The following is a 24,345-nucleotide window of genomic DNA, read 5'->3' on the forward strand; positions in this document are numbered from 1 at the left end:
CCCTATGACAACACAGTTGCTAATTCAGATAATTAATAGTTAAACAGAGAATCATATATCCAGGGAGGATCCCTGGGGAAACTGCTGTGTGGAGAGGAAGCCCAAGATGCTGAAAGGAAACCTGCCTGTAACCTCCATGTGCACCTGCTCCTGGGAACACAAATCAGAATTGTGCATAGTGTGCGGCCCCTGTTGGTGCTGATCCCCTCCTGCAGGGAGATTTGTGTCTGGGCTCCCAGTGGGGTCCCCTCTCTGTGTCCTCTAACAGTAATATGTGGCCATGTCCTCGACCCTCATGTTCATCTGCAGATACAGCGTGTTCTTGGCGTTGTGTCTGGAGATGGTGAATCGGCTCTTCACAGAGTCTGCGTAGTATGTGCTACCTCCATAAGTAATATATGCGACCCACTGCAGCCCCTTCCCTAGAGCCTGGCAGACCCAGATCATTCCATAGCTACTGAAGGTGAATCCAGAGGCTACACAGGTGAGTCTCAGGGACCCCCCAGGCTTCACCAGGTCTCCCCCAGACTCCACCAGCTGCATGTCACACTGGACACCTGCAGACACAAGACATCTTGGTCAGGAAACTGTCACACATCCACTGTTTCTCACTCATATCCACTCACATACTCAGTGTCTCTAGTTCACTTTGAATTGCCTTTTTTTTAAGTGCTAGTTCAAATTTTATTGGAAATTATTTATATTTTATATGATCTAATTCCCTTAAGGTTTTAGAATATAACTACATAACAGTAAGATATTAGTAAAGTTTTATAAAGATAACTTTAATTACTAAAAACTTTACAATGGCAAATCTCTTACAGACTTTCACCTTTCTCTTATTCATAATTTCCAAAAAAAGATGAGTTATATCACTTTATTTTTTTTTATATATATATGAAATTTATTGACAAATTGGTTTCCATTCAACACCCAGTGCTCATCCCAAAAGGTGCCCTCCTCAATACCCATCACCCACCCTCCCCTCCCTCCCACCCCCCATCAACCCTCAGTTGGTTCTCAGTTTTTAACAGTCTCTTATGCTTTGGCTCTCTCCCACTCTAACCTCTTTTTTTTTTTTTTCCTTCCCCTCCCCCATGGGTTCCTGTTAAGTTTCTCAGGATCCACATAAGAGTGAAAACATATGGTATCTGTCTTTCTCTGTATGGCTTATTTCACTTAGCATCACACTCTCCAGTTCCATCCACGTTGCTACAAAAGGCCATATTTCATTTTTTCTCATTGCCACGTAGTATTCCATTGTGTATATAAACCACAATTTCTTTATCCATTCATCAGTTGATGGACATTTAGGCTCTTTCCATAATTTGGCTATTGTTGAGAGTGCTGCTATGAACATTGAGGTACAAGTGCCCCTATGCATCAGTACTCCTGTATCCCTTGGATAAATTCCTAGCAGTGCTATTGCTGGGTCATAGGGTAGGTCTATTTTTAATTTTCTGAGGAACCTCCACACTGCTTTCCAGAGTGGCTGCACCAATTTGCATTCCCACCAACAGTGCAAGAGGGTTCCCGTTTCTCCACATCCTCTCCAGCATCTATAGTCTCCTGATTTGTTCATTTTGGCCACTCTGACTGGCGTGAGGTGATACCTGAGTGTGGTTTTGATTTGTATTTCCCTGATAAGGAGCGACGCTGAACATCTTTTCATGTGCCTGTTGGCCATCCGGATGTCTTCTTTAGAGAAGTGTCTATTCATGTTTTCTGCCCATTTCTTCACTGGGTTATTTGTTTTTCGGGTGTGGAGTTTGGTGAGCTCTTTATTCTCACACCATTTACAAAAATAAACTCAAAATGGATAAAGGACCTAAATGTGAGACAGGAAACCATCAGAACCTTAGAGGAGAAAGCAGGAAAAGACCTCTCTGACCTCAGCCATAGAAATCTCTTACTCGACACATCCCCAAAGGCAAGGGAACTAAAAGCAAAAGTGAATTACTGGGACCTTATGAAGATAAAAAGCTTCTGCACAGCAAAGGAAACAACCAACAAAACTAAAAGGCAACCAACGGAATGGGAAAAGATATTTGCAAATGACATATCGGACAAAGGGCTAGTATCTAAAATCTATAAAGAGCTCACCAAACTCCACACTTGAATTGCCTTTTAAAAGAGCAAGCAGGGGGGCGCCTTGGTGGCGCAGTCGGTTAAGCATCCGACTTCAGCCAGGTCACGATCTCGCGGTCCGTGAGTTCGAGCCCCGCGTCGGGCTCTGGGCTGATGGCTCAGAGCCTGGAGCCTGTTTCCGATTCTGTGTCTCCCTCTCTCTCTGCTCCTCCCCCGTTCATGCTCTGTCTCTCTCTGTCCCAAAAATAAATAAACGTTGAAAAAAAAAATTTAAAAGAGCAAGCAGGAACACCCAGCCAAGCACAGACTCCATGGTGAGGTGTCTGTGTCTGTCCTGATCACAGAATGGGAACACCTGGGACTCCTGGGGCTGGGGCTCCTCTCCCAGCTGCAAGGACGGGCTGGGCTGGTATTATCAGCACAGAGAGGGCCCTATTTGCATGTGCTCTGACATATATATCAAAGTCCACACTTAGATTTGATTCTTCAAATGTGAACGACAGGGTCAGGGAGGCACTTCTACATTAGTTTGTGTGGATGGTGGTGTGACAATATGAAGTCTTTTTTTTTTTCAGTTATGGAGTTTTACCTTTATTAATGGCGTTTTGGCATAATCTTTAAGAAATTTTTACCTCAACATCAAGATTCCCATTATTTTCTTTTTTAAAATATTTCATTTATTTATTTGTTTATTTATTTATTTTTATTTTTTAAAATTTACATCCAAATTAGTGTATAGAGTAACAATGATTTCAGGAGTAGATTCCTTAGTGCCACTTTTCAGTTTAGCTCATTCCACCTCCCACAACCCCTCCAGTAACCTTCTGTTTGTTCTCCATATTTATGTGTCTCTTATGCTCTGTCCCCTCCATGTTTTTATATTATTTTTGTTTCCCTTCCCTTATGTTCATCTGTTTTGTCTGTTAAAGTCCTCATATGAGTGAAGTCATATGAGTTTGTCTTTCTCTAATTTCACTTAGCATCATACCCTCCAGTTCCATCCTCGTAGTTGCAAATGGCAATATTTCACTCTTTTTGATTGCCATTGTGTATATATACCACATCTTCTTTATCCATTCATCCATCGGTGGACATTTGGCTCTTTCCATACTTTCACTATGGTTGATAGTGATGCTATAAACATGGGCGTGCATGTGTCCCTTTGAAACAGAACACATGTGTCCCGTGGATAAATGCCTAGTAGTGCCATTTCTACGTCGTAGGGTAGTTCTATTTTTAGTTTTTTGAGGAATCTCCATACAGTTTTGAGAGTGGCTGCACCAGCTTGCATTGTCCCCAAGAATGCAAAAGAGATCCTTTCTCTGCATCCTTGCCAGCATCTGTTGTTGCCTGATTTGTTAATGTTAGCCATCTGACAGGTGTCAGGTGATATCTCATTAGGGTTTTGTTTGCATTTCTGTGATGATGAGTGATGTAGAGCATTTTTTCCTGTGTCGGTTGGCAATCTGGATGTCTTTTTTGGACAAGTATCTATTCATGTGTTTTGCCCGTTTCTTCACTGGATTATTTGTATTTTGGGTGTTGAATTTGATAAATTCATAGATTTTGGTTACTAACCCTTTATCTGAGATGTCATTTGCAAATATCTTCTCACATTCTGTCAGTTACCTTTTAGTTTTGCTGATTGTTGCCTTCACTATGCAGAAGATTTTTATCTTGATGAGGTCCCAGTAGTTCATTTTTGCTTTTGTTTCCCTTGCCTCCAGGAACTTGTTGAGTAGGAAGCTGGTGCGGCCAAGATCAAAGATGTTTTTGCCTGCTTTCTCCTCGAGGATTTGATGGCTTCCTGACTTACATTGAGGTCTTTCACCCATTTTGTTTATTTTTGTGAATGGTGTAAGAAAGTGGTCCAGGTTCATCTTCTGCATGTCGCTGTCCAGTTTTCCCAGCACCACTTGCTGAAGACACTGTCTTTATTCCTTTGGATAGTCTTTCCTGCTTTGTCAAAGTTTCGTTAGCCATACATTTGTGGGTCCATTTCTGGGTTTTGTACTCTGTTCCATTGATATGAGTGTCTGTTCTTGTTTTTGTTTTTAATTTTTTTGACATTTATTTATTATTTTCAGAGACAGAGACAGAGCATGAGTGGGGGAGGTTCTGAGAGAGAGGGAGACACAGAATTCCAAGCAGGATCCAGGCTCTGAGATGTCAGCACACAGCCTGATGTGGGATTCTAACTCACGAACTGCCAGATCGTGACCTGAGTCAAAGTTGGACACATAACTGACTGATCCACTCAGACGCCCCTGAGTGTCTGTTATTGTGCCAGTACCATACTGTCTTGATGATTATAACTTTTAGTATAACTTGAAGTCTGGGATTGTGATGCCTCCTGCTTTGGTTTTGTTTTCAAGATCGCTTTGGCTATTCGGGGTCTTCTCTGTTCCATACAAATTTTAGGATTATATGTCTAGCTCTGTGAGGAATGCTGGTGTCACTTTGATTGGGATTGCATTGAATATGTTGATTGCTTTGGGTACTATCGGCATTTTAACAATATTTGTTCTTCCTATCCAGGAGCATGGAATCTTTTCCATATTTTGTCTTCTTCAATTTCTTTCATAAGCTTTCTGTAGTTTTCAGTGTATAGAGTTTTCATCTCTTGGCTAGATTTATTCCTAGTGTTTTATGGTTTTTGGTGCTACTATAAATGGGATTGATTCCTTGATTTCTCTTTCTGTCACTTCATTGTTGGTGTATAGGAATGCAACCGATTTCTCTGTGTTGATTTTATATCCTGCCACTTAGCTGAATTCATGAATCAATTCTAGCAGTTTTCTGGTGGAGTCTTTTGGGCTTTCCATAAAGAGTAACATGTCATCTGTGAAGAGTGAAAGTTTGACCCCTTCCTGGCAGATTTGGATGCCTTTTATCTTTGGGTTGTCTGATTGCAGAGGCTAAGACTTTCAATACTATTTTGAATAACAATGGCGAGCGTGGACATCCCTGTCTTCTTCCTGACCTTAGGGGGAAAGCTCTCAGTTTTTCCCATTGAGTATGATATTAGCATTGGGTCGTTCATATATAGCTTTTATGATCTTGAGGTATGTTCGAGGTATCCCTACTTTCTTGATGTTTTTTATCAAGAAAGGATGTTGTATTTTGTCAAGTGAATTTTCTGCATCTATTGACAGGATCATATGGTTCCTGTCCCTTCTTTTATCAATGTGATGAATTATATTAGTTGTTTTGCAGATATTGAGCCAGCCCTGCATCCCAGGTATAAATCCCACTAGGTCGTGGTGAATAATTTTTTTAATGTATTATTTTTTCTGGTTGGATAATATCTTGTTGAGGATTTTTTGTATACATGTTCATCGTGAAATTGGTCTGTAGTTCTCCTTTTTAGTGTGCTCTCTGTCTGCTTTTGGAATCAAGGTAATGCTGGATTCATAGAAAGAGTTTGGTTGGGGCGCCTCGGTGGTGCAGTCGGTTAAGCGTCCGACTTCAGCCAGGTCACGATCTCGCGGTCCGTGAGTTCGAGCCCCGCGTCAGGCTCTGGGCTGATGGCTCAGAGCCTGGAGGCTGTTTCTGATTCTGTGTCTCCCTCTCTCTCTGCCCCTCCCCCGTTCATGCTCTGTCTCTCTCTGTCCCCCAAAAAAATAAATAAACGTTGAAAAAAAAAAAGAAAGAGTTTGGAAGTTTACTTTCCATTTCTATTTTTTGGAACAGTTTCAAGAAAATAGGTGTTAACTCTTCCTTAAATGTTTGGTAGAATTCCCATGGAAAGCCATCTGGTCCTAGACTGTTGTCTTTTGGACGATTTTTGATTACTAATTCGATTTCCTTACTGGTTATGGGTCTGTTCAAATTTTCTATTTCTTCCTGTTTCAGTTTTGGTAGTGTATATGTTTCTAGGAATTTGTCCATTTCTTCCAGAATGCCAATTGTATTGGTATATAATTGCTCATAATATTCTCTTTTTCTTGTTTTTATTTCTGTTGTGTTGGTTGTGATGTCCCCTTTGTCATTCTTGATTTTATTTATCGCAGTCCTTTCCTTTCTCTTTTTGATCAAACGGGATAGTGGTTTATCAGTTTTGTTCATTCTTTCAAAGAACCAGCTTTTAGTTTCATTGATCTGTTCTACTGTGTGTTTTTTTTGTTTTGTTTTGTTTCAATAGCATTAATTTCTGCTCTAATTTTTATTATTTCCTGTCTTCTTCTGGTTTTGGGTTTTATTTGCTGTTCTTTTTCCAGCTCCTTAAGGCGTAAGGTTAGGTTGTGTGTCTGAGAACTTTCTTCCTTCTTAAGGAAGGGTTGCATTGCTATATACTTTCCTCTTATGACCGCCTTTGCTGCATCCTAGAGGTTTGCGTTGTGGTGTTATCATTTTCATTGACTTCCGTATACTTTTTAATTTCCTCTTTAACTGCTTGGTTAGTCCATTCATTCTTTAGTAGGATGTTCTTCAGTCTATAATTATTTGTTACCTTTCCAAAATTTTTCTTGTGGTTAATTTTGAGTTTCATAGCATTGTGGTCTAAAAATATACATGATATGATGTCGATCTTTTTGACTTACTTAGGGATGATTTGTGTCCCACTATATGGTCTTCTCTGGAGAATGTTCCATGTGCACTGGAGAAGAATGCATATTCTGTTGCTTTAGGATGAAATGTTCTGAATATATCTGTTAAGTCTATCTGGTCCACTGTGTCATTCAAAGCCATTGTTTTCTTGTTGATTTTTTCATTAGATGATCTGTCCATTGCTGTGAGAGGGGTGTTGAAGTCTCCTACTGTAATGGCATTCTTAGCAATGAGTTTCTTTATATTTGTGATTAATTGATTTATATATTTGGGTGCTCTCACATTTGGCACATAAATATTTACAATTGTTAGGACTTCTTGGTGAATAGACCCTTTGACTATGAATGATATAATGCCCTTCTGCATCTCTTGATACAGTCTTTATTTTAAAGTCTAGATTGTCTGATATAAGTATGGCTACTCCAGCTTTCATTTTTTTACCATTAGCATGATAGATGGTTCTCCATCCCCTTATTTTCAATCTGGAGGTGTCTTTAGGCCTAAAGTGAGTTTCTTGTGAAAAGCATATAGGTGGATCTTGTTTACTTCTCCATTCTGTTACCCTGTGTCTTTTGATTGGGGCATTGAGTCCATTGATGTTTAGAGTGAGTACTGAAAGATATGAATTTATTGTCATTATGATGCTTGTAGAGTTGGAGTTTCTGGTGGTATTCTTTGATCTTTCTAATCTTGGTTGCTTTTGGTATGTATTTATTTATATAGATATATTTTCATCTTTTCTCGCCTCAGAGAGTCACCCTTAAAATTTCTTTCAGGGCTAGTTTAGTGGTCACAAACTCATTTAATTTTTGTTTGTATGGAAATCTTTTTATGTCTCCTTCTATTTTGAATGACAGCCTTGCTGGATACAGAATTCTTGGCTGCATGTTTTTCTGATTTAGCACACTGAATATATCCCGCCACTCCTTTCTGGCCTGCCAAGTTTCTGTGGATAGGTCTGCTGCAAACTTGATCAGTCTTCCCTTGTAATTTAGGGACTTTGTTTCCCTGTTGGTTTTGTGATTCTCTCCTTTCCGGGGTACTTTGTCAATGTGACTGTGATATGCCTTATTGATTGTTGGTTTTTGTTCAAACTAATGGGGGCCCCCTGTGCTTCCTGGATTTAGATGTCTGTGTCTTTGCTCCGGTTAGGAAAGTTTTACGCTATGATTTGCTCACATAACCCTTCTACCCCTATTTTTCTTTTACACTTCTGGGACCTCTATGATTCTCATGTTGTTCCTTTTTAATGAGTCACTGATTTCTCGAATTCTTAAATCGTGCTCTTTTGCTTAATCTCACTCTTTTTTTCTGCTTCATTATTCTCCATAAGTTTGTGCTGTGTATCAATGATTCTCTGTTCTGCCTCATCCATCCGTGCCACAGCTGCATCCATCCGTGATTGCAGTTCAGTTGTAGCATTTTTAATTTCATTCTGGCTATTTTTTTTACTTCTTGTATCTATGCAAAAAGGGATTCTAATCTATTTTTGACTGCAGCTAGTATTCTTCTTATTGTGATTCTAAATTCTGGTTCAGACATCTTACTTGTACCTGTGTTGGTTAAATCCCTGGCTGTCGTTTCTTCGTGGTCTTTCTTTTGCGGTGAATTCCTTCGTTTTGTCATTTTGAAGGGAGAAAAGGAATTAATGAGTTCACAAAATTGAAATAAAAAGATAAAATTACAAAAAAAATTAAAATTTAAACACAAACACACACACACACAAATCAAATGGATGATGCTAGATCCTAGGTGTGTTTGGTCTGGGTGTTGAAAGTGGTTTGACAGATTAGAGAAAAGAAAGGGGGGGAGAAAAAAAGGAAATAATCTGATAATTTGAAAAAATGAATACACTGAAGTAGACTAAATTGAAATGATGGGAGTAAAATATAGTTTGAAAAAATATACACAAAATTAAATAATATAGTATAAAAGAGTAAAGAAAAATATTTTAATAAAAATTAAAAATAAATGTGATTTTTTCTTTTTCTGTATTCAAGAAAAAAGAAAGGGAATGAAAAACAGAAAAAAGATAAAAGGAAAAAAAAGGAAACCGTTTGAAAATTCAAATAGTGAATACACTGTAGTAGACTAAAAGAAAATGATGGAAGTAAAATAGCATTTGAAGAAATTTACGTTAAAGCAAACAATATAGTAAAAAAATTAAATAAAAATATTTTTAATATAAATTGAACGTAAAATGAAGTTTTTCTCTTTCTGCATTCATGAAAAACAACAGAAACGAAGAAGAGAAAAAAGAAAAAGAAAAAATAAAAAAGAAACTGTTTGGAAATTTGAAAAGGGGAATACACTGAAGTAGACTAAAATAAAATGCTGGAAGTAAAATAGAATTTGAAAAAAATGACACAAATGCAAAAAATATAGTAATAAAAATTAAAGAAAAATATGTTTAATAAAAATTGATAATAAAAATGATTTTTTTCTCTTTCTGCATTCAAGAAAAAGAAAAGAAGTGTAAAAGAGAAAAAGAGGAAGAAAATTGAGTAGATGAACCTGCTAACAGATTGAAGTAGGACTCAAATTACTTTGTTATCCACTAGATGTCAGTCTATGTAGCTCTTTATAGTCCATAAACTAATCTGGCAATGAGACTTGTGTTCCTGAAGACCCAAGTTGGCCCAGTTGGGCGGGGCTCAGTGTAATGGCTCTGCTCACCACTAGGAGGCTTCTAGCCTCCTGGGGTGGATTGTTGTGGTGCTTATAGGTGCATATGCGCATGCACGGGAGAGGTGAAAATGGCGCCACCCAGCTACCCAGTCTGTTTTCCTGGATCAGCAATCACGCACCTGTCCTCAGTCTTCATCTCTCATCCACTCCCCACTCCTTCACTCTCTGTGACCAGGCCCCAGGCCACACCTCTCTCCCAAGTTTTGTCTCAGATGTGGCTTTTTTCCCTGGCCCCTTATGTCCAAAGGACTGCGGCTTTGACCTGTTCTGCCCCTCTGTGGGTGGGTCTCACCGAGCAATGGCCAAATGAGCAATAGCCAAATGTCGGCTGCACCCAGGAACACTTGCTGGACCCTGTTTTGCCGCTGCCCTGAGACTGTGGCCAGGTGCCAGCCCACCCCAGAAAAAACTCACGAGAGAGTGTAGCAGCAGCATTCCAGGGATTACAGAAAATCACAACACACATCTGACACCAGGCTTCACCCTAAACGACCTTGTTCCAGCACCAGTAAATGCTGTTTTCTGGGGTCTTCTGGGACCATGTGGCTTCAACAGTCTCCACCAAATGTCCTTCTGGCAGTGTAACCGCCTCTCCCCATGTGGACTGAGAACATCTCGGACCCTACTCTGTTCCTGGGATTCTGCCTTCCCACCAGAGCACCTCCAGGTATCAAGCTACAGAGTTGCAGCCTTTGTGCTCCCTTGTTCATAGTCTTAATGGAATTTACACACTCTCCTTTCTCCTTTCTCCCTTTTTAGTTTAGTTCTGACACTGTTTCCAATTTTCCACTTTCTCTCCAGCTGCTTTTGGGGAGGGGTGCTTTTCCTGTATTCTCCCCCAGTCTCCGTCCTGTCTCCACCCTCAAAAGCACCTCCCTTCCCGCAGCTTCTCGCTCCCCAAGGTCACCTCTCTGCACCATGTACTTGTTGAATTCTGTGGTTCAGGTTGTGCAGATTGTTGTGTTAATCCTCAATCAGTTTTCTAGGTGTGTAGGATGGTTTAGTGTTGGTCTAGCTGTATTTCAGGGATGCGAGACACACCTAAATCTTCCATGTTGTTCCGCCATCTTGTCTCCTCCCCCATTGACTGCCTAATTTTCAATTGAGCATTTGAGGATATCATGCCACTCCATTCTTGTCTGCAGGTTTCTGTGGACACTTCTGCCATGATCTTTTTATCTTCCCATATTCGTTAGCAAACTCTTCGTTCTTCATTCTTATAGTTTTTTTTTTATCTGTGTATTTTGGAAAATTTACTATGTTATATCTCAGAGTTGGCCTGCTTTTTTTTTAATTTTAATGGGAGTTTTCTGTAACTCATAGATATGGACGTCTGTTTCCTTCACCATTTAGTGGAAATTTTCCACAATTATGCACTCAGATAAAACTTCTCCCCTTTTTTCTCCCTCTCTTCTTCTGGGACTCCTTTGAAAAGATTTTTATTACACTTTATGGAGTTTCTGAATTCCCTAAGTATACAATTGTGATACAATATTTATTTTTCCTCTTCTTTCCTGCTTAATTTCTCACATAATGTTATCTTTCATGTCACTTACTCATTCATTTGCTTCTTTCTGCCTTGAGTTCATTATATCCAATCAGTTTCACATCTCGATTACAACATTTTAAAAATTTCTGCCTGACTGTGTTTTAGGTCTTTTCCATCTGCAGTCAGGGTATCCTCATGTCTTCTAGGCTTTCCTCAAGCACATCTAGTATCCTTATGATAGTTTTTAAAAGTTCTGTTTCCTTATGATCAGTTTTAAATTCTATTTGAGGCATATTATTTATATGTGTTTTAATTATATCCCTGGCAATGTCCTTTTATCATTTTTCTTATGGAATGAATTCCTTCATCATGGTGTATGTCTATGTCTCCACTTTCTTAAGTGTTTTAGGAAAATCCTGTCATGTTTTCTGCTTCTAGAGCAGTGTCTTTATTGAGAAATGTTTACATACTGTGGAGGATCTGACATTCTGGAAGCATTTCTTTCATGTGCTGTGTGCACTGTGCTGTCATGGATTGGATGCTCTGTCCCCAGGTCAGTACTCTGCAGAGTTTTCCTTGCCTCCAGTGAAGAGTTTTTCAACTTTGTCCATAGCGTTGTGAGTTTTAAGTAGGTGAATTTGGTCTCCTTATTAAAAGAGGCTAATTCCTATCTCTCCTATAGATGAAGCTATGCCTCACTATATGGGCAGTAGACTTGGTGCCTGTAGGGGTATATGGTGGTCTTTGGAGGGAGGGGTGCAATTGTGGTCTGGGTTTCAGGCACTCTTTCCCTAGTAAGGAAGCACCTGAGGAAGGCAAAGTGGGTATACCTTGGTGTCAGTGGCTCTGTTTCTACTGGGGGGTGGGGTGGGTGGGTGCTGTGCTGCTCACTAAATTCTGGCCATGCGATTGGTGGGAGGAAATATTGGCGTCAGCTCCCCATCTAGTCCCTGGAATTGGAGTTCCCTGCCTCCCCTGTTCAAGAAGCCCTCACACAGAGAGGACAATCTGTACTCATGAGTCCCAGGCTTCCTTCAGAACCCTGCCTTCACCCTATCTGTGTCCAAGCCATTGGCCCACCTGGCAACTCAGGGCTTTTATGTTTTATCTCAGGACCTCCAGCTGGGTTTTAATACAACAAATCGTATGAACTTAATGTGACACGGACACCACTGATCCTCTGGGAGAGGGTCGCACTGCGCTGTGCCTGGAGCTGGTTATTTCAGAAGGGCAGTTGCATGAACACTAGAGGCTTGGAGTTCATGGTGAGGAAGAACAAGAAGACAGTGTTCAGTTAGCTGCTCTCAGCAGAGGCTCCTATGCTAATGACCAGGGCAGTGCAATGGTGCCTGTCAGCTCTCCTGCCCCACGAGGGGCAATGACCTGTCTCCCAAATGCACCCCAAGAAAGTAACTGTCTCACCCAATGTGATCCAGGGGATCCTCAAGCCGCAGCACTCCCTATGGGCCTCGGGGCTCCTTCTCCACAGGAGCACTGTTATTCCCAACAGGCTCCTGCCCAATGATGGCATCCACTTTTAAATATTCAGTCATTGAGCTCCATGTTTACAGAAGGTTGGCTTGTCATGATTAACTTTATGGGTTATCTTGACTGTGCCATGGGTGCCCAGATTCACCACTGTTTCTGTGGATGTCTGTGATGCGTTCCAGAAGAGAATGGGATTTCCATCCATGGTTTCTGTCTGCCCGGGCACCACCCATTTCATTATAGTTCTGAGTAGAATCTGATGCAGAGGGAGGAGGAATTCCCTTATTTTTATTTCCCATGTGCTTGCTTGAATTGGAACATTGGTCTCCTCTGGCCCTTTTTCTGAGAGTTACATCATCAGTTCTCCACGTTCTGAGACTAGACAGTAGTTCAGAATCAGACAAGAATTACATCACTGGTTTTCCTGGGTCTTCAGCTTGTGACAGTAGACCATGGGACTTCTCAACATATTTAGTCATGGAAACCAATGTGCTTTGGGTTCTGTTCCTCAGGAGAATCTTGACTAATACGTGGAGATGGTTTGTCTCTCATTTAGAGGAATTAAATAAGGCTGTAGCTCATTTAAACTCCTGAGTAGCAAAGTGCTATGAAAGATGTGTCACGTTGTTTGTGACAAGGGCTGGGTGAGGATAATGAGGAGCTATGGGATCCTGTGGTCCTGGCTGCACAGGGAGTGCATCTGGGAATCCTGTAATGGTTCAGCTGTTGTGCCTCTGGAAATCTGTAATTCACTCATATTGAGGGACTGGAGTAGAGCAGATGCAAACAACTGTGTCTTTGTGGATGTTAGTCTAGTGTCCCTGTGACAACACAGTTGCTAATTCAGATAATTAATAGTTAAACAGAGAATCATATATCCAGGGAGGATCCCTGGGGAAACTGCTGTGTGGAGAGGGAGAGCCAGACCCTGACAGAAAACCTTCCTGTAACCTCCATGTGTACCTGCTCCTGGGAACACAAACCAGAATTGTGTATAGTGTGCACCCCCTGGTGGTACTGATCCCCTCCTGCAGAGAGGGTTTTGTCTGGGCTCCCAGTAAGGTCCCCTCACCATGTCTCTTGCATAGTAATACGTGGCCGTGTCCTCGGCCCTCAGATTGTTCATCTGCAGATACAGCATGTTCTTGGCGTTGTCTCTGGAGATGGTGAATAGGCCCTTCACGGAGTCTGCGTAGCTTGTGCTACCTCCACTATTACTAATATATGTGACCCACTGAAGCCCCTTTCCTGGAGCCTGGCGGACCCAGTTCATGTCGTAGCCACTGAAGGTGAATCCAGAGGCTACGCAGGTGAGTCTGGGGGACCCCCCAGGTTTCACCAGGTCTCCCCCAGACTCCACCACCAACACGTCACAGTGGACACCTGCAGACACAAGACATCTTGGTCAGGAAACTGTCACACATCCACTGGTTTTCACTCATATCCACTCACATACTCAGTGTCTCCCATTCACCATGAATTACCTTTTAAAAGAGGAACCGGGAACACCCAGCCCAGCCCAAACTCCATGGTGAGGTTTCTGTGTTCTGTCCTGATGACAGAATGGGAACACCAGTTACCTCCGGGTCTGGGGCTCCTCTCCCAGCAGCAGGGTCTGGGATGGGCTGGTTTTATCAGCACAAAGAGGGCCCTATTTGCATGTCCTCTGACATATATATCAAGCTCCAGACTTAGATTTGATTCTTTAAAAGTGAACGACAGGGTTAGGGATTCACTTCTACATTAGTTTGTGTGGATGGTGCTGTGACAGTATGAATAATTCTAATCGGTGAGCACAGTTATATTTGCAAGCGTGTGTGCATTTTTCCAGGTCTTTCATCAACAAACGTAATTTTCACTCTACAAGTTTTTTACATATTTTTGAAGTTTACTCCAAAATACCTTATTCTGTATCATTTTCACTTGTATAAGTTTGTGGTTTGTTTTGTATATATTTACATGCGGGTGCGTACAATCACAGGTGCTTTTTTGTTGTTGGTGTTCATTTTGTATCCTGCAATTTCCCTCATTGTTAAATGTAGTTCTAATAATTTTTGTGGTATCTCTAGGGTTTTTTTATGTTTAAGATCATGTCATCTGCAAACAGGTAATTTTTCTTCCTTCCTACTGATTTAAATGTCTTTTATTATTTTTATTCCCTATTTTTTTCTGGTTACATCTTCCAGTTGTAGGAGAAGAAAGCTTTTCCCTTCTTTTATTCTGGGATTTACCTGGTGTAAGGATTCAATTGACATAAGTCATATCTACAGGAGAGAATAAATTTCATTTTGTAAGTGCATGGCCTTCCTAATGATATGACATCGAGAGGTAGGACAAAGCAGGTGGCACTTGTGACTTTCAGACAACAAAACATTGGGTTTGGCAAGAGTTAAGTTTGGGGCATTATGTTAGTCACTAAGTAACTAGGTTTGTTTGCACAGCCTTCTTGTCCCTGTGTCCTTATACTGGTGCTAACGGTGGTTCTTCCCTCCTGGTACACGTAAGGGAGCTTTATATCCTCCTGTCAAGGGACACTGGAGAATCTGAGTGTCCTTGGACTATTTCTCAAGTGACTTTCATCCAAATAAGCAATGTAACAAGATGACATAGTTTGAGGTGGCATATGTATTCTTCCCATTATCATGTGGAATACTTATGTTAGGGGTGACCATCATTGCCTGGATCCTGATTTGACAGGAAAGCCTTCAGTATTTTACCGGTCAATATGCTGTCCGGTGTGGGCTTTTCATAGTGGCCATGATCATGTGGAGGTAATTTCCTTCAATTCCTTTTTTTTTTTTTTTTCCAACGTTTTTATTTATTTTTGGGACAGAGAGAGACAGAGCATGAACGGGGGAGGGGCAGAGAGAGAGGGAGACACAGAATCGGAAACAGGCTCCAGGCTCCGAGCCATCAGCCCAGAGCCCGACGCGGGGCTCGAACTCACGGACCGCGAGATCGTGACCTGGCTGAAGTCGGACGCTCAACCGACTGCGCCACCCAGGCGCCCCTCCTTCAATTCCTTTTTAATTGGTTTATTTTTAAATGATGAACATGTGTTGAATTTTGTCTAATGTTGTTTTGAATCAAAAAAGGATAGCTTTTTTTTTTTTTAGGATAGCTTTGATTGAATTGTTCCCTCTGTTAATGGAGGACATCACATTTATGCAGTTCTGTATGTTGAAGGATCCTTGCATCCCTGGAGTGAATCACACTGGATTATGTTGTATGATCCTCTCAATGTTCTGTTGAATTCAGTATGCTCAGATTTTGTGAAGGAATTTTGCATGTATGTTCATTTGAGATAGTGACCTGTAGTTTCCCTTCTTCTGGTGTCTTTCTTTGGCTTTGGTGTGAGAGCAATGCTGTCCTCACAAAATGCATTTGGGAGTGCTGTTTTTTATCAGTGTTTTGTAATAGTTTGAGAAATATTGGCATTAATTCTTCTTTAAATACTTAGTAGAAGTTTTAATAAAGCCATGGACTCCTATGCAGATTATTTAGAGGGTGAGGTTTTAGATAGAGAAATCTTATTAATTTTTCTTTTGTTCATTTTGTATTGTTCATGAAACAGTTTTGGTGGACTACATTATGGCATAAAATGTGTAATTTGCTCTTGGTGATCTAATTGTTGGCCTATAAATATCTAAGTTTTTCTTTAATGATATTTTTAATATCTTCAGTTATGTCTCCTCTTTCAATTCTTATTGCATTTGTTTGAGTCTTCCCTATTTTCCCAGGCTACCTATTTGTTTCAAATTTTACTTACTTTTCCAAATACAAATTTTTATATAATTGATTTGTTTTCTGTATTTGTGATAGTCTCTATTTTCTGTCTGCGTTATCATTTTATGTTATTTTTATGTTTATCTTTTTATGTCAATAACAATGCCAATGAGTTTTTTTTAAGGAATATGAAAAATATAGTAATTCATATGAAGACACACAACACATGGAAGCAACAAAACAATCATGATGTCAAGAGAACCTGGAGACATCACACTTATCTCTTTCTAAATATATTGCAGAGGTACATTCACTACAACGGTGTGCTGCTGGCATCAAATGAGACATTTAGACCAGTGGAACACATTATGGAGCCCAGAAGTAGAATTGTGCAGATACAGTCAGCAAATCCTCCACGAGATTTCCAACAATGTGCAGTGGGGAAATGATAGTGTCTCTTAAACATAGTGTTGACTAGGGGCACCTCTGTGGCTCGGGAAGTTAAGCATCCAACTTCCACTCAGGTCATGATCTCATGGTTTGTGGGTTCGAGCCTCACATCAGGCTCCTGCTGACGGCTCAGGGCCTGGATTCTGTTTCTGCCTCTATCTCTGTGCCTCCCTACTCATGATCTGTCTCTCTCCCTCAAAAACAAAGTAAAAATTAAAAAAAATAGTATTGATATATACATGCAAAATAACATTTGGCTATAATCTTGCTTCATACATATACGTCGACACAAAAAAATCTCAAAATGGATGAAGGATTAAGAAGAACACTTGAACCTAAATGCCTTCAAAGAAAACACAAAAGATAAATGTCATGACATTCACTTGAGAATGATTGATTCGATATAAAAGCAAAATCACAGAGAACAAAGCATACAAGGGGGACTACATCATACTAGAAAAGGGGCAAGTAAATATTTGTAGAGCTAGAAGGCAATCTATGGGAGGGTAGTCATTACAATAAAAAAATATTAAAAAGGAGTTAATATCCAAAATGCAGGAGGGATGATAAAGGTGTTGTCATTTCCCTGCCATCAGACCACACCTCAAGCTTCCCCCTTTCCCTAATGGAGACCCATCTCCATTCAAAGTGCTCCTCAAAGGATGAGTCTTAAAGATGTGCCCACTAGTGTCTGGCTACATATGCACACAAGTATGGATTGTGTCTAGTGCTTAACTTGTGCTCAAGGAGCCTGGGAAAGGGACTGGCACCTCCCATAAGTAGCCAGATGCCTTGTCTTGCTGCAGAGGGAGGACCTGACCCTGTGATAGACTCTGTTACCACAGGATGTTCTTGCTTTACCTCCTCACCATGTAACACCCCAATCTTGTGAGTAAAGAAAGAACAGAATTTGATTCAGATGGCAATCAAAGCTACTGATTTGTACAATGTAGGAGCCATAAAGTCTTTTGTCATAAATTCCCCCCTCCCCAACTTTGTCCCTAACCAAGCTTCCATTCATGCCTCAATTCCTGGTGATGAAGATGCATTACTGGAATGAACATCTGCTCAACTTTCTTGACAATTCATTGCACCCTGACTTATACTTTCTCTTTGTGTGTATGCTTGGGGAAGCCAATGAACTTGGGCTCAATATTTCTCCAAGTTCTTGAAGCTAACTTACATTCTGTACCTGCACCCAAGGCTGCACTCTTGTTCAGTATGTCAATTTCTGTCATTCCATTACCAAAGAGGCAGGGAGCCCTTGCAGACGCCCCCACCCTCCTAAAGCACCAGCCGGACAGGGCCATACACCGTCCTGACTTCTTAATGTCCATGGTTGCAAACAGATACTGCCAACGAGGACTATGTCACAGTGCTTCAAATCTCCCCACAAAGTGTCTTGTCAGTTTTTCGCATCCCTCTCACCAGTACAAAAATGCAGTTGCATAAACTTCTAAGGAAACCTGGCTATTGCTTCCTAAAGACCCCTAACTTCACTGCCCTTGCTCTGTCTATATGAGCCGCTCACCCCTACCTGATGCTGCCACAGATTCCTTTTCATGGCTCTCAGAGGCATTAACCTACTTTAAAGCATTAATATTAGCTCTGTGCACACCCCGAACTCTCAGCTGTCTGAATATCAATAACATGTTTCACCTCTCATTCCATGGAAATGCAGTGGCTGCAGGTATCCTGCGACAACCTGTGCCTCTCGGATATGTCCTATAACTTTCTTCTCATGAAAATTAGACCTTGGTCCATCAGGCATCACTGCATGCTTGCACCCCCACGGCTGCTGTCTGGATACATTAGGATCCCCATTCACCTCTGTGTTCCTCTCTGACAAGTTTGTAATTTCCAGGCCCACCACCTACCTACCAGCAGGCCACTGACCAACCAGCCCATCATCTTGTGTCATGTTAACACTTTAAATTGGGCTATCCCACTCCCCTCCCTAAAAGGGAGACCCGGTGCACCTGGGTGGCTCGGTCGGTGGGCCTCCTACTTCAGGTCAGGTCATGATTTCACGGTTTGTGTGTTTGAGCCCCTGCATTGGGCTCTGTGCTGTCAGCCCAGAGCCTGGAGCCTGCTTCAGATTCTGTGTCCCCCCTCTCTCTGCTCCTCCCCCATTCACACTTTGTCTTTCTCTCAAAAATAAATAAAACTTAAAAAAATTTAAAAGGGGAAACCCTACTTCATTCCACACAATTGCCCTCAGCTACAGGAATGATTTCTGGGACATCTGGTGATCAACCCTGAGTTCTATTAAAAAATTTTTTCTTTAACATTTATTTCTTATTGAGAGACAGAGAGACACAGAGCATGAGCAGGGAAGGGGTAGAGAGAGGGGGAGACATAGAATCTGAAGTAGGCTCCAGGCTCTGAGCTGTCAGTACGGAGTCCAATCCGGGGCTTGAACTCACAAACTGCGAGATCATGACCTGAGCTGAAGTCCATAGCTTAACCAACTGAGCCACCCAGGTGCTCCGCCCTGACTTCTATTTTGTGATGGCTTCTGTATGTGGGGAAACATAGGAACCACTCAGGCCAGTGTCCCTACTAGAAGTACTCCAGGTGTCCTCTCTGCCTGCTGTAAAATCAGTCTAAGCCACCGGGCTCCCAGGTTTTCCCAAGCTTGCACATCTACAAAGGGAAAGATCACCATTATTCACAGCCATTCCAGACATACCCTGTAGTCTTCAGGGCTGTTGGCACCCTCTGGAAATCCCACAGGTCCTAACTGCCATGAGTACCAGAGGACATTTTTCTAGCAGACATGTAATTGCTGCCCTATTACACACAACTGATCTTTCTGCTAAAATTGCTAACAGTCACTCTCCAGCCCAAACTGTGAGGAGACTGACACTATCTGTCCAGCGACTGATAGAGCTCACAAGGCTGTCAAATACACAGCCAAGAACAGAGGCCCTTGTCCTTTTGCCCCACTTTAGAAGCCTACCTTTATTTCTGACTTGAACTATTGTTTAGCATGTAAGTTCCTCACTATGTGAAAAAGACAAGCGGACAGATAATGATTAGATGGGGTGTACATCGGGGTTAAGTGGGCCTCCTGAGGCCCCTTTCTTCTGACCTTTGTTCTTGCACTAACCCCATCAGATGGGATAATTAAGAAAGAGAGACAGCGGGTTCTTCCCAGGCATCCACTAAACCTCTGACTAAATTATTTCCCAGAGCACTACTTGTAAACCTCTCCAAGTTCTGTATAATATCCACAGGCCCCAGGGAGTCCCACCAAGCCCTCCCTGCCCACTGGGGCTCTCCAGATGGATTTGACAAATTAGCTTCCTCTTTGGTTAATGTCTGTATGTTTGGTGGATGGACTGATGCTGTCTGACTAGACATGCCAATGCCACAACTGTGGTAAAGAATGTAATGCCTGAAATGGTTCCTGGGTTTGCCATTCCATTATGGATTTAGCCAGACGAAGGAACTCACTTCAGCACATACACAAACTACATACTTGCCAAGGCTTGGGGGTGATAATTAGAATTTCATACCCCACATCATCCTCTATCACCACAGAAGAGGACGATGAGGATATGTGGATTAGGGGAACAGATATGGAACATGAAAAACTAGACACAAAAATCCTTCAGAAAAAATCTGCCTGGAAACTGGCCTGGAACATCCAGAATCATTGTCCTTGGCCCTTAATGAGATTCGGAATGCTCCAAATAGCAAGCAGGGACTGGTCCCCTTTGCAATAGTATTTTAGAAAGGAATCCTTAACACTTTCATTACTGATTGAGTGAACTTTATGATAACTTATATGACCAAGTTGATGCCATGCATAGACATGCCCAAGAACTAACTGGTACACTTGGGTCATATCACCCACAGACAATAAGAACATGGCCTCTGCCACTGACAAGCATTACCACCCCTTCTATGGAATATGGGAGGTGCGTCAAGTCTTCAGAGAGCACCCAGTGCCACCTCGCTGAGAAGGACCTTATGACGAACTGCTAACCGACTACACTGCCATCAGAATTAGGGAAAGATGACTCTGGATTCACGCAAGCTGCACAAAATAGTTCCAGATCGCCATTGTCAAGAATGTCGATGGCCATACCCATGACGACCATAGGTAAGGATTCCCAGAGCCAATTCCCAGGCTCCAGAAGCACATGGCATCACATAGTAGGTCACAGATCAAGAAACTGCATTTCCACCTAGTTTCATTTTCTGGCTCTCTCCTGTCAGGAAAAAAACTTTTAAAAATGGAACCTGCCCTTTCCCCACTATTAAAAGACTGACTACAGGTCCTGCTCTCCCTCTGAACTTCTACGACTGTCTTCAGACTCCATCTGCTCCATTCACCTGTGTGGTTATCTCAGCAGGTCAGACACGGACCCCTACCAGTTTTCCAAGTCCCGTCTACAGTAAATAATCAGTCTGATTGTCAATTTTTTTGACATCAGGATAGCAAGTAACCCCCTGAAGTAGTGTTATTTCCTGCCAATGCAAGCAGGTGAATGCACCATGTGGTTGGACAAATGGAACAGTGCGGTATCCACAACCAGCACGACAATGTCACTCTGCCTTTCCTTCCACTGCATTGATTGGGACCACAACTTTTATGGAAGCTTCAGGATGGTCCCTTTCTCAGGTGAAGTATTGGGAGAGAATATAACCCTTTGTATGAAGACAGTCATGGTGCTAGGTTCTCTCTCTCAGTGACATAGCAAGGCAACCTGGTGCCGATGGTCACTAGGTGATCCAGTGTAACCCCCATGGCACAAACATTTTCCACATAACAAAATGTTTCATTGGAACTCAGACCACCTGTGCATCAACTGGCATAGCTCAGCCACTCCCAGGTAAGGCTGCCTAACAGCACAAGTCATATGAAAGTAGACCGAAAATCTGGAGTGGCTCAGTCAGGTGACAAAACCCACCTTATAGCTGCCGAAGGACTGCAGGCCTCCCATGACTCACAAACTTTCAGGAGTGCATGATAATTGACCAGTGAGAGTGTACCTCAAGTGCCCAGACCAGGGGAAACTCATGACAGGCTCCACATGAGCTGGTTAGGCTAACATCTTGGCACTTTTTGGGCTGTTAGGAAGTCTAAAGGCAGCAAGATAGAGATGTACAGGTTGAGAGCAGACTGGCTGGGACTCCTTGGTCATCGATGCTGAATGGGACATACTGGCTAGCTCAGTCATGACAAAGTCTCCCCTATGGCACTTTAGATACCCTCAATTACCTAGAAAGTCTTGAAAATGTGAGCCATCTTATGGACAGCTGGTCCTTTACATTTCAGTAGTCAACTGTAAAGCGCCACCTGTTAGGAGGAGGCTTTTTTTTTCAATATGTGAAATTTATTGTCAAATTGGTTTCCATACAACACCCAGTGCTCATCCCAAAAGGTGCCCTTCTCAATACCCATCACCCACCCTCCCCTCGCTCTCACCCCCCATCAACCCTCAGTTTGTTCTCAGTTTTTAACAGTCTCTTATGCTTTGGCTCTCTCCCACTCTAACCTCTTTTTTTCTTCCTTCCCCTCCCTCATGGGTTTCTGTTAAGTTTCTCAGGATCCACATAAGATTGAAACCATATGGTATCTGTCTTTCTCTGTATGGCTTATTTCACTTAGCATCACACTCTCCAGTTCCATCCACGTTGCTACAAAGGGCCATATTTCGTTCTTATTCATTGCCATGTAGTACTCCATTGTGTATATAAACCACAATTTCTTTATCCATTCATCAGTTGATGGACATTTAGGCTCTTTCCATCATTTGGCTATTGTTGAGAGTGCTGCTATAAACATTGGGGTACAAGTGCCTCTATGCATCAGTACTCCTGTATCCCTTGGGTAAATTCCTAGCAGTGCTATTGCTGGGTCATAGGGTAGGTCTATTTTTAATTTTCTGAGGAACCTTCACACTGCTTTCCAGAGTGGCTGCACCAATTTGCATCCCCACCAACAGTGCAAGAGGGTTCCCGTTTCTCCACATCCTCTCCAGCATCTATAGTCTCCTGATTTGTTCATTTTGGCCACTCTGACTGGCGTGAGGTGACATCTGAGTGTGGTTTTGATTTGTATTTCCCTGATAAGGAGCGAAGTTGAGCATCTTTTCATGTGCCTGTTGGCCATCCGGATGTCTTCTTTAGAGAAGTGTCTACTCATGTTTGCTGCCCATTTCTTCACTGGCTTATTTGTTTTTCGGGCGTGGAGTTTGGTGAGCTCTTTATAGATTTTGGATACTAGCCCTTTGTCCAATATGCCATTTGCAAATATCTTTTCCCATTCCATTGGTTGCCTTTTAGTTTTGTTGGTTGTTTCCTTTGCTGTGCAGAAGCTTTTTATCTTCATAAGGTCCCAGTAATTCACTTTTGCTTGTAATTCCCTTGCCTTTGGGGATGTGTCGAGTAAGAGATTGCTATGGCTGAGTTCAGAGAGGTCTTTTCCTGCTTTCTCCTCTAGGGTTTTGATGGTTTCCTGTCTCACATTCAGGTCCTTTATCCATTTTGAGTTTATTTTTGTGAACGGTGTGAGAAAGTGGTCTAGTTTCAACCTTCTGCATGTCAATCTTGCTGTCCAGTTCTCCCAGCACCATTTGTTAAAGAGACTGTCTTTTTTCCATTGGATGTTCTTTCGTGCTTTGTCAAAGATTAGTTGGCCATACGTTTGTGGGTCTAGTTCTGGGGTTTCTATTCTATTCCATTGGTCTATGTGTCTGTTTTTGTGCCAATACCATGCTGTCTTGATGACAGCTTTGTAGTAGAGGCTAAAGTCTGGGATTGTGATGCCTCCTGCTTTGGTCTTTTTCTTCAAAATTACTTTGGCTATTCGGGGCATTTCGTGGTTTCATATGAATTTTAGGATTGCTTGTTCTAGTTTCGAGAAGAATGCTGGTGCAATTTGGATTGGGATTGCATTGAATGTGTAGATAGCTTTGGGTAGTATTGACATTTTGGCAATATTTATTCTTCCAATCCATGAGCACGGAATGTCTTTCCATTTATTTATATCTTCTTCAATTACCTTCATAAGCTTTCTATAGTTTTCAGCATACAGATCTTTTAAACCTTTGGTTAGATTTATTCCTAGGTGTTTTATGCTTCTTGGTGCAATTGTGAATGGGATCAGTTTATTTGTCTTTCTGTTGCTTAATCGTTAGTGTATAAGGATGCAACTGATTTCTGTACATTGATTTTGTATCCTGCAACTTTGCTCAATTCGTATATCAGTTCTAGCAGACTTTTGGTGGAATCTATCGGATTTTCCATGTATAATATCATGTCATCTGCCAAAAGCGAAAGCTTGACTTCATCTTTGCCAATTTTGATGCCTTTGATTTCCTTTTGTTGTCTGATTGCTGATGCTAGAACTTCCAGCACTATGTTAAACAACAGCAGTGAGAAGTGGGAATCCCTGTTGTGTTCCTGATCTCAGGGAAAAAGCTCTCAGTTTTTCCACATTGAGGATGATGTTAGCTGTGGGCTTTTCATAAATGGCTTTCATGATGTTTAAGTATGTTCCTTCTATCCCGACTTTCTCAAGAGTTTTTATTAAGAAGGAGTGCTGGATTTTGTCAAAGGCCTTTTCTGCATTGATTGACAGGATCATATGGTTCTTATCTTTTCTTTTATTAATGTGATGTATCACGTTGATTGATTTGTGAATGTTGACCCAGCCCCGCATCCCAGGAATGAATCCCACTTGATCATGGTGAATAATTCTTTTTATATGCTGTTGAATTTGATTTGCTAGTATCTTATTGAGAATTTTTGCATCCATATTCATCAGGAATATTGGCCTGTAGTTCTCTTTTTTTACTGGGTCTCTGTCTGGTTTAGGAATCAAAGTAATACTGGCTTCATAGAATGAG

The 24,345-nt window shown here is 41.6% G+C and overlaps 1 gene segment (V, D, J or C); it reads right to left on the reverse strand.

The window, feature by feature from the left end:
- Positions 1–261: 261 nt before the first annotated feature.
- LOC115508094 lies at positions 262–13,835 on the reverse strand. The segment is given in 2 exon segments: positions 262–557; positions 13,789–13,835. Coding segments are annotated over 2 exon segments (342 nt in total).
- Between the last annotated feature and the right edge of the window lie 10,510 nt (positions 13,836–24,345).

The sequence above is a fragment of the Lynx canadensis genome, chromosome B3, assembly GCF_007474595.2.
Source record: "Lynx canadensis isolate LIC74 chromosome B3, mLynCan4.pri.v2, whole genome shotgun sequence".
Taxonomy (NCBI): Eukaryota; Metazoa; Chordata; class Mammalia; order Carnivora; family Felidae; genus Lynx; species Lynx canadensis.